The 11021-nt window shown below is 51.9% G+C and overlaps 1 protein-coding gene across 1 annotated transcript; it reads left to right on the forward strand.

Annotated features, from left to right (window-relative positions):
• The first annotated feature begins 942 nt into the window (after window positions 1–942).
• SENP2 (SUMO specific peptidase 2) lies at window positions 943–10557 on the forward strand. The gene is made up of 17 exons (XM_077785605.2): window positions 943–1072; window positions 2049–2101; window positions 2786–2910; window positions 3139–3205; window positions 3888–3966; window positions 4591–4720; window positions 4847–4950; window positions 5366–5454; window positions 6066–6123; window positions 7164–7227; window positions 7581–7724; window positions 7885–8016; window positions 8368–8571; window positions 8677–8756; window positions 9417–9501; window positions 9742–9837; window positions 10349–10557. The coding sequence occupies exons 1-17, from the start codon at window positions 957–959 to the stop codon at window positions 10424–10426; spliced, it is 1704 nt and encodes a 567-aa protein (XP_077641731.2). The 5' UTR covers window positions 943–956; the 3' UTR covers window positions 10427–10557.
• The last annotated feature ends 464 nt before the right edge of the window (window positions 10558–11021 follow it).

The raw sequence follows: 11021 nt of genomic DNA on the forward strand, positions 1-11021 counted from the left end.
GGCGGGGCGAGCGGGGCCGGGGCGGGGCGAGCGGGGCCGGGGCGGGTCCAGGGGCGGGGTGTGTTCGGTCGTGGGCGGAGCCGGACGGGGCAGTGGGCGGGTCCATCAGGGCTGCGGGCGGCTCTATCAGAGTCAGCGGGCGGCTCTATCAGGGCTGCGGGCGAGTCCCGCCGAGCCGCGGGCCGGTCCCTCAGGCAGTGGCCGGCTTTATCAGGACTGCGGGCGGCTCTATCCGGGCAGCGGGCCGGTCCCTTAGACAGTGGACGTGTCACTAAGGGCAGCGGGCGGCTCTCTCAGGCAGCGGGCGGGTCCCTCAGGCAGCGGGCGGTCCCCGGGCAGCGGGCGTGTCCCTCAGGCAGCGGGCTCTATCCGGGCAGTGGGCGGTCCCCGGGCAGCGGGCTCTATCCGGGCAGCGGGCGGGTCCCTCAGGCAGTGGGCGGCTCTATCCGGGCAGCGGGCGGTCCCCGGGCAGCGGGCTCTATCCGGGCAGCGGGCGGTCCCCGGGCAGCGGGCTCTATCCGGGCAGCGGGCGTGTCCCTCAGGCAGTGGGCGGGTCCCTCAGGCAGCGGGCGGGTCCCTCAGGCAGCGGGCGGTCCCCGGGCAGCGGGCTCTATCCGGGCAGCGGGCGGTCCCCGGGCAGCGGGCTCTATCCGGGCAGCGGGCGTGTCCCTCAGGCAGTGGGCGGGTCCCTCAGGCAGCGGGCGGGTCCCTCAGGCAGTGGGCGGGTCCCTCAGGCAGCGGGCGGATCCCTCAGGCAGCGGGCGGTCCCCGGGCAGCGGGCGGTCCCCGGGCAGCGGGCGGTCCCCGGGCAGCGGGCTCTATCCGGGCAGCGGGCGGGTCCCTCAGGCAGTGGGCGGCTCTATCCGGGCAGCGGGCGGTCCCCGGGCAGCGGGCTCTATCCGGGCGCCGCCGCTGCGGCGCGGGGCGGGGCGCGCCGCCGGAAGTGCGCGCGGTCCATGTACCAATGGCTGCTCGCGGTCCTCCGCGCTCTCCGCGATGCCGCCCGCCAGGCCCCGGCCCCGGCCCTCGCCCTCAGCCCGGAGCCGCCGCCCCGAAAGAAACCGCCCCCCAGGTCAGCCCTGCCCGCCGCGCCTCCGCCCCGCCCGGCCGCCGTGCGGGTGTGGGAAATGCCCGGCGAGCGCCAGGTGCTGCCCGCAGCTGTGGCGGTGACTGCGGGTCCCGGATAGCGCCGGCCCATGCGCGGCCCCCAGGTGTTGCCTCCAGCCCCTGTTCATCTGCTCGGGGCGGGAGGGCTGGAGCAGGTGCTGGGGCAGCAGCAGGGCACACGCACCCCTGGGGACAGCTGGCTGGAAGGACGCCACGCACCGCGGATAGGAGCAGGATGCCGCCCCGGGCGCTAGCCGTGCTGCTGGCGGTGGCCGGAGCCGCTCGGGATGTACGGTGTGCAGGCTCCGGGAGGCCGTGCCCGCTGTCCCATCGCCGAGTGACACGAGGGAATGTGTCTGGAAACAGCCGCGCGTTGCTCCAGTGGCTCTCACTGAGGAGCAGCTCAGAAGGAATTGGCTCTTGTGGGGGGGAGGAATAAAAATAGGAACGTTCTTTGCGCCCTGTTCCTAAAGGACACGTTTTTACCGGACTTAAGTAGCAACTGATAAAAATCCTTGCGTTTAGGCTTGTGGGAAGGGGTGAGGTTGGTAATTGTTTCAAGGATTTGTTCCCGAGCTGACTCAGCAGGAAGCTGCTGGAGTGGATGTAAGCAGCACTGGCATTCCCACCTCGCATTTCCTGTTCTACCTAAACTTTCCTTTGCAGCTCAGCGTAGTGACATGGACTTGGGTGGCTTAGTGACCTCTGGAGTGCTTCTTTCCTGGAGGAAAGAGGACAGCGTTACCTATTAAGGCACTTTTTGGTGATAGGAACAAATGCAGAACACGAGGAAGAAAGAGAAGAGGCCTGATCTGCTTTAGTGGGATGATCAGCCCTCTGGGAGATGATCCTGGGGAAGCAGGAAAGCCCCCTTTGGAAGTTTGGGCCTGCTGGGAGCTGAATTGTGCTTGCAAACATGGTTTTGTCTGTTCTTCCCTCAGTCTGTCACCTGTGGAAGATCCTGATGAGATCCCGGCAAAGAGGCTGAAAACAGGTATTGCCCCTCAGAGAGGTTTGATATGCCTCATTTTCCTTGGGTTTGGGGTACCTTGGGGAACTCTGGGATTGCTGCTGAAGCTGAGGATTTTTGAGCCAGTCTTGTGGCTGGAGGGGGTCTCATGGGGCCTGGGTCTGTTGATGATGTGTGCCAGTGTTCATGGATGTGGCACTTGGGCACATGGGTCAGTGGTGGCCTTGGCAGTGCTGTGGGAACAGTTGGACTTGATGACCTTATAGGGTTTATCCAACCTTAATGGTTGTCTGATTTTCAAATCAAGTGGAGGATGGGAGATCCTGGTCAGATGAAGGCAGGAACAGAAGCAGGGAACAACTTTTTCCATCCTGGGAGGGCCATGTCTTTGCACCAAGGATAAATCCTGGCTGGGGCAGGGCATGGCATGTCCCAGCTCTCTCTGGCACTGAGCCCTGCAGGGCAGCACAAAGAGCATTTTCAGTGAAGGCTGTTGCAGTTCCATGGGGGATGTGGAGCTTCCTAATTCCTTCTTGGGAGCAAGATCCTCAGGGATGGGGTGGGGGGGTGCTGCTGGGCTGTTGCTGTGTTGTTGAAATGAGTTACCTGCTCCATGTGGGCTCAAGGAGCTGGGCTTGGGTGTAAGCAGAAATCCCAACCCCTGCTTCCATTCCCATTCTTCATGAGCTGGTGGTGTGGTTTTTCCAGAATGTGTCTCTGGGGCTAACAAGGAGCCTGAAGAGGTTTCTGTGGCTGACAAGTTGCTACCTAAGGCAACAAGTAGAAGCCAGGAGACTGAAGAGAGAGATGACTTCTCTGAGGCTGAAGAGAAGGTGAGCAAGGATTTTGATGGGAACTCGGGGATCAGCTCCCACAATCCCTGCAGGTGTTAGAGCCTGTGTTACAAAAGTGGTGCCATCAGTGCCCCTGCCTTCTGCTGCAACCCAAGCAAAACCATGGGCTCTGAGTCAGAACACAGCTGACTGGATTTCAGGAAAGGGAGGTGCTTGCTTGGATTCACATTCAGGTTATGCTCACTCTGGTATTTGCTTTTATTTCAGGTTGTGTACATTTCTTCTGACTCTTCATTTGCAGCATCTGGAGGGGATGAGGACACGAAAGAACCTGGTAGGGCTGACAGCAAGTCCTTCACTCATTCCTTTCTCCTGCTGCTCTGAGTCTGGGCAGCTCTGCCCAGGCTGGGGACTGCTTGCTGAAGGCGAGATATCTGGGTAGCACCCAGGAATAGTGGAGAGTGAGCTCTGTTTCTTCCCTGCATCCTGGTATTGCTTCTGGACTGGAGGCAGGGCCAGGAACAGGCTCCCCAGGGAATGGGCACAGCCCCAAGGCTGCCAGAGTTCCAGGAGCATTTGGACAATGCTCTCAGGCATGCACAGGCTGGGATTGTTGGGGTGTGTGTGCAGGGCCAGGGGTTGGACTGGGTGATTCTGTGGATCTCTTCCAACTGGGATATTCAGTTGGTTTATCCCAGGATGCTCATGTGATTGTGGATCCTAGATATTAACTGCCTTGGGTGCAGTTCTAGTGTGTCCCACTGCTGGCTTGCCAGAAAGAAATGGGTGTAAATGTTGATTTTAGGTAGTAGAGCCTCAGAACTCTTTTGTATTATACTTAGGCTGGCAACATTCTGTAGTTGTCAATATGAAAATACCCTGAAGCAACATAACACAAATAATATTAGAACATGAGGAATAAAATGGGAGTAGTTTATCTTTGGTGAAGCTCTTCAAACTTGTATAACTTCTGTTTTCCTGACCACTTGCTGATGGCTTGTGCTCTTCTCCCACAGACAAAATGCCTTGTGACACCAACCTGTGCTTGACTGAGGAAATACCATCCCCTCTTTGCAAGAGAGCTCCATATCTGAGGTAAAAATCCTTCTGGTTTTTTCACTTCTGCTTTGAAGGGTTTTTTTGCCTTTCACTTTCATCCTTGAGCTTCCCATGTTGCCCAGCATTTGTGTTTGTGTCCACAGAGCAACATTCTTCCATGTCCTGGGACTCCTCCTGGCTGCCTTACTGAGGGAGGTCTTCAGCTGTGTTCTTGCCTTTTTAAACCAGTTTTAAACTTTCTCTTTAAATCCAGATAGTTGGTAGACTCAGGAGATCAGAGAAGGATGACCAAGTTCAACACTCTTACCTCCTGTGGTAGGAGGAAGTGTTGAATTGGGAAGAGGCCAAACCCAGGAATGCAAACAGAAAAACCCACAACTACAAGGAAAAAAAAATCCCCCCAAAACCCCAGAGAATTTTCATTTCCCCATTGGGAAACACTTTTATGTTTTTCCTGTGAGGGTGTTCAGCTACTGCCACAGGTCACCTAGAGAGGTTGTGGAGTCTGTCCATGGAGATGTTGGAAAACTCTCCTGGACACAGTCCTAGGCAGCTTACTGTGCCTCCTTGAATCAGGAGGTGCTAATTGAAACCTAATTAATAAATCAGGAGCTTTGAATGTTCTCTTAATACCATTTCTTCTGCCTTTGGTGTTTTCAGCCTGGGCAAGAATAACCACATCCAAGCTGCTCCGGAGAGCCCTGTTACACCCAGGCCCCCCATTAAGGAGCTGGGTCCCAACTCTCCAGGAGTCAGTGGCACCAGGAGGCCTTTGTGTGCTGCTGAAGAGGTAAAGTGGGGAGAAGGGAATTCTTTTGGGATGAAACAGCTGTGGAGTTCCTGTGCAGTTAGACTGAGACAAAAGGAAGGGCTGGGAATGCCTGCTAAAGTCTCTTCTTTCCTTCCCTTCTGCAAGGATGTTCAGCAAGCAGAAAATAAGAAATACAAAGATCTCTTGCGTCTGTTCAAGGAAAAATATTCTGGAAGATTTACTTCTCCACGATCAGCAAGACTGAAAAAGTAATTATGAGCAAAATAACCCTTAACTTTGTGGTGGTGAGTTTGTTGTATGTGGAAGGGGAGGAGAATTGATCTTTTTCCTGCTCTCAGAGTTCTGGACAGAATCAAATGTAATGATTGAGTCTCTTTTGGAATCGTGGAGACAGAAAATTTGACTCTTGTATGTTCATGGTGCCTGAGCTGAAGGTGGCCAAACTTCTGGATGTAAACTCCTCAAAATGCCCTTTGCATCTTGTCATGGAACCAGTGACAGCATGGTTCTGTTAAGGATTAAACAGACTAATTTTACTTTATATATTTCTGTTGCTTTCATTTAGCCAGTTGTGTACAAATAGCCATGTCCTCTACAGTGAATTGAGGTGCACTGGTAACAAATCACCTGTAAAAACTGTCTTTTTCTTCTGCTACACCACAGAGTTCAAACCAAGGATCCAGGGATGACTGGGAGTCCCCTGAAAGAACAAAAACCCAGAGGTGCCTCTCCACCTGTGCCAGAAAGGACCAGTGAGTATCCCCAGCATCCAGGGCTGCTTCACTCTGTTGGTAGAAGTCCAGCCCAAACAGGGCATTTTCCTCGTTATTGGCTAAACTGGGTTTGTGAAGTTTTTTACTGAAGGGGAAGAACTGGTTTAAAATGGTATTTAGAGCTGTGGCAGTGCAGTTTGTAGCTGGATGTGACCCCCCCCTGCACAGGAGGAGGTTGTAGTTCCTGTTTTACCTGGGTTTTTTTTTTTACCAGGGGAGGGGGATATTTGACTCTGCATCCTCAGAGCTGCACTTTAATCCCTTTTTAATACTAGACAGGACTATTTCCATAAAAGCAGAGCTTCCAGAGCAAGTAAGCTAATTACATGTAAGTTTAATATTGTCCCAGGATTTTTCCCTGCCTGTTCATTACTTAAATACTTTTTCATCTCTATTTCTTTTATATCTTAGACTTTGTGACATGATCATATGGGGATTTAAATGATTTCTGAGCAGGTGCCAGAGTTTGAACTTCCGAGTTGAAAATGCCGATGAAATGTCTGTGATGCCACCCAGAAACTGAGAACTCTGTGCAGCTGTTGGGATGGGAAGTCACCTCCTTGTTCTCATATTGCTGCTTTTCCCTGCAGGTGTCAAGCATGGGGATGTTTTCAGCCCCCAGCTGCCTCAGAGAGGTGTCATGATCAGGTGAGAGTCTCTTCTAACCATGCCTCTTGTTTCTTTTGGCTCTGTCAGCCTCCAGAAGACCAGTCCTGTTCAGTGTCTCAGCGCTGGGGGAGAGGAACAGCTGGTTTGAGGAATTGCTCACAGCCAGTTGTCCCTCAAATCCAGCTCCCCTGTCACAGCTGGGCAGCTGTGGGGTGTGCTGGGTGTTTTTTGGGAGAAGGAAGTAGGGGTGACAGCCCAAGTTGTCTCTGGGTTTGCAGAATCTGTTTTTGCTCCTAAGTGTCTTTTTGCCACACCATTAATCAGCTGACTTTGCATTTCCTGTGGCTGCTGAGCCAAAGGAGTAGGGAGCTTGTAAACCTGGGGGGACTGAGGCAGTTTTTGAAGCCTGCAGGATGCTTTGGGTTGGAATAGGAGACCAAAAGGGAGTGTTGCTGTCCCTCATCAGGGACCAGGGGACTCCGTGGTGGCAGGATGGGAGTGCAGGAGGCTCCTTGTGAAGGGAAAGGGGCTTTTGTCTGCAGCTCCAGGGAGGGATTTTGGTGTGGCAGCTTGGTGCCCTCCTCTTCCTCCTTTCAGACAAGAGAGGAGAGAGTGCAGATAGAGCAGAGAGAAGTTTGGTTGTGGCAGGTCTGATTTGGGATGATTTTTTCCCTGCTCTCTTTCTCCCTTAGACATGAGCACTGTGCATTTGTCCTGAGTTAAATTGTCACTGTCCGCTGAGCTCAAGGGAAGAGAAAAAATAACTAGTGGTGTGGCATTTGTCACCAGGAGATTGCAAAGCACTTGGTAGAGAAAGTGCTGGTTGCTTCCCTGCTTTCCAAAGATTAAAACTGAGAAACAAAAAGAGTTTGGCACCTGATGGTGGAAGAAAGTTGGTGAAGCTTCCAGCTCTTCATCTATCCTGGTCTGGCTGCTACAAAAGGAGTGGGGAAGGAAACTGAGATGTTGTCATGTGTCAGAATCAGCCTTGAAAATGCATTTCTTGTCAGAAGGTGAATGTTGGAGAATTTCATGGGGCAGTGTGGATATCCAGGTCATTTTTCTTTCTCTTCTGACAGCTACTACACACCACCAGAAGAGTCTCGTGGACAGAGAAAAGGAGAGAAACGAGCTGCTTCAGTGGTAAGCTTCAGTTAGTCACTACTTCACTTTGTTTTCTGGAAAATATAACTCACCTCTGCTCAGGACTGAGATCCAAAATAAAATTTGAAGTGGGGAAATCAGAAATCCTTATCTTAATCTCAGCTTGATACCTGCATGTGGAGGCTTTGCTGGGGTGCTGGATGTTAATCCAAGCCCAGGGAAAGCCCTGCCTTTCTGGGCACAGTTGAATGCAGTCACCAGTCAGATGTGACTTTGGGGATTGCTGCTGGGATGTGTTTACACAACCCCTTGCAGTTTCTTGCAGAATTCTCTGCCCTGTCCCCCAGCAAACCCCTTGTGCTTCTCTGACTTCCTGTCCTTGTGCCTGGCAGGGCCAGCATGAAGCCGAAGTCCCCCAGAAAAAGTTGTTCCAGTTCCATGTGACACCTGTCCTGTCCAAAGACCTCTTTTTTGTGGACAGTGAGCCACTGACATGCCCAGAAAAGCCAGGAGATGATCTGGCTCCACTGACAGAGGTACCTGTGCTCGGCAGCAAGCCAGTGCTGTGGCTGGTTCAGCAGAGGCCTGTAAGGCTCTTTGCTCTGGCACTGGAGCTGCACTTGGAGGCCTTCTGGGGGGCTGGTGTGCTCCATGTGCTGTTCCACGAGCCCTTCCCCACTGAATCCTTTGTTCCAGGCCATGGAGAGTGAGATCTCTGCTGCCTTTGACAGTGGTGAGCCCGAGGATATCCTGAGCAGGGCCTTCAAGCTCTCTGTCACCCGTGAGGACATCTGCACCCTGCAGCCCCTGGGCTGGCTCAACGACAGGGTATGGGATCCTGCACTTCCTGGGAAATCCCCCCCTCCCTGGGCATAGCAGTCTTCCAGGAGCTCCACTGCAGATCCCAGAAATAGCTCTACACTCCTTATTTTGGGTACTGTGTGGGCTGGTGTTTCTGGAAGCTTTCACTTGGATGATGCAGCTCCCAGGAGTCAGTCTGGGTTATCAGAGTGGGTGTGGGGGCTTTAAACAGCAGCACAAGTCCCCCAGTGTGAAATTCTGGGAGCAAAAGCTACCAAGTGAAGTTTTCTCAGCTTGAGGGTGGCCAGCAAGGACATGTTGCTGTCTTTTTAATTGAGTGTCTTATTTCACATCTCACTTTGCCTCTCTCTGTTCCAGATAATGAATTTCTACATGGGTCTTCTGGTGGAAAGAAGCAAGAAGGAAGGATATCCAACAGTCTATGCTTTTAACACCTTCTTCTATTCCAAGCTATGCTCTACAAGCCACAAGGGAGTAAAGAAATGGACCAAAGGTGTGGATATCTTTGAGCATGATGTCATCTTGGTGCCTATTCACCTCAGAATTCACTGGACACTGCTGGTGAGTCAAATTTGCTTTCTATTTAGGGGATGGGGAGAAGAAAACTAGCAAGCAAAGTCCTTTAGTGTTTGGGTGTGCTTTGTCTAAGTCACCTTCTAACCCCAGGTCGTAGACATCCGAGAGAAAACCATCAAATACTTTGACTCCTTGGGACAGAAAGGAGACCACATTTGTAAAACTGTCTTGTGAGTAGCTGCTTTTTTATCCATTTTGGTTGTTTCTGATGCCCTTTCCCCTCCCCATGTGAAGTGTTTCTGCCCTGTCCTGTGGTGCTGCTCACTTTGTACCTCTTCTGTTCTGCTCAGTGTTTTAAATCCCCCAGAGTGTCAGAGGTGCACGTTTTCACATGTGCTGCACATCCTGACTTGTCTTTGTCAGTAAAAACCCTCCATCCAGCAGCTTTGTAGGGTGATAGCAGGAGAGCAGCCCCGCAGAGACAAATCCCAGAATCACTGAGGTTGGAAAAGCCCTCCAGGATCATTGAGTCCATCCCATGACTGATCCTCACCTTGTCACCAGCCCAGAGCCCTGTGCAGAGCCTTCCTGCCCTCCACAGGCCCACCCAGCGTGGTGTCACCTACAAAGGCACTGGGGGTGCCCAATCCCCTCGTCCAGGTCATAGATAAAGATATTACACAGGGCTGTGCCCTGGGGAGCCCTGCTCACAGCCTCTCACTGTGTCTCTAAGATTGGGATTTTCCCTCCACATTCCTCAAATCCTCTGCTGTGAGGATCCCCTGGCATTTCACTGTGATTTATCTTCCTATCACCTTTCAACAGCTTTTTTTGTTGTTGTTGCTCTAAATCAGGGAGATGGAAAGTGATTTTGATGTTGTTTTCAACAGAAAATACCTAGAAGAGGAAAGCAGGGAAAAAAGAAACATTGAATTGACTGCTTCTGAGTGGACCCTTCACAGCATGGGCACAGAGGTATGGGAGCAATGCCTGGATTTAGAATGGGAGCTAGAGCTCCTTGTCACAGAGGATTTAACACTTCCCAGGCAAGCAGAGGGAGATGATGTGCAGTTAACTGGGACTATTCCTTAGGTTTGGGAGCAGCAAATTGATTATGGAAATAGGTTTTCAGGAGTAGGTGTGGGTAAAATGTGTGCTATGACCAGATTGCTGCTCTTTCAAGACAACCATTCTCCCTGTTTTTGTATTCCTCAGGAAATCCCTCAACAAAATAATGGAAATGACTGTGGAGTTTTTGTTTGCAAATTTGCAGATTTCATCTCCAGAGACAAGCCCATCATCTTCACCCCGGTGAGAGGGGTGTAAACAGCTCCAGCCTTTCCCATGCCCATGCGAGAGCCAGGGAAGCTGCACAGCAGCTGGGGCAGGGCCTGGGGGTTTGTTCCTCATGTCTGGTGACTGCTTCCTGGGCAAGATCATGGATTCATGGAATGCCAGGGTGGTTTGGGTTGGAATGGACTTTAAAGACCATCTCATTCCAATGCCAGGATGCTGCAGCCAGTGGTTTGGGATACCTGGCCTTTGTATCTCTTTGTGAAATAGGTTTCCCCCCTTGGACCTACCTGCTCAGACCCTGGTTATTTTCCAATGTGGTGGTCTTTAATAAATGTCCCTGTAAAGAAATGTGGGTGTTTGTTGGGTGGTCGTGTCACCCTGGTGTGAAACCCAGCAGATGATCTGGCTCTGCTGAAGGTGCTCAAAAGCAGCTTCCCACTCAAGAATTCCCTGGGTGTTAATGGAGATTTCCTGCCTCTTTCTCCCCTGGCTTCCTGTGTGATGGATTTTTCCTGTTTCTTTTCAGGAACACATGCCTTATTTCCGCAGGAGGATGGTGTGGGAAATAATCCATCAGCAGCTGCTGGGAGACATGCACTGTTAAGAAAACACTGTTCTGTAAAAGATTAGTATTTATTTCTTATTAGTTAGGTAAGATAAATATTAACTTATGTAAGAGCCTTATTGTATGGGAACGTTACTTGTTAACAGAGTAATTTATTTTTTAATTGAAAATTGATTTGTTGTCTTTGTGGTTTTTAACTTGCCCCCCCCCCCATTTGAAGAAGAACATGGGCTGTCTCCTCTCCTGGTGGCTCTGGGGCCATCCTTGTGCTGCTCCTGACCCAAAAGATCCCTGTAGAGGGGCTTTGTCTGTCTTTGCTTTCACTGATTGGTTCAATCTGCCAAAACCTCGGGGCAGATTCTCCAAAGGAGGAACAATTCCAGCGACACTCGTGTTTTATCCTTACAAATAATTGATCAGGGTTAATTAAACTTTGCTGAGGATGCAGAACAACTGAGCACGAGGATGCAGCAGCTGGGAGTGTTTGAGGTGTCCTTTCCCCTTCCCTTTGGTCCCTCCTGTTTGGGGCTGTAGTTTTGACTGTCCCAGGTGCCACCAGAGCAGCATTCCCAATGCTGGATGGGTGGGAGGGCTCATGGAGCGGGGGTCCCTCATTGCAGCACCTGTCAGCATC

This window comes from Lonchura striata, chromosome 9 (assembly GCF_050655825.1).
Source record: "Lonchura striata isolate lonStrDom1 chromosome 9, ASM5065582v1, whole genome shotgun sequence".
NCBI lineage: Eukaryota > Metazoa > Chordata > Aves > Passeriformes > Estrildidae > Lonchura > Lonchura striata.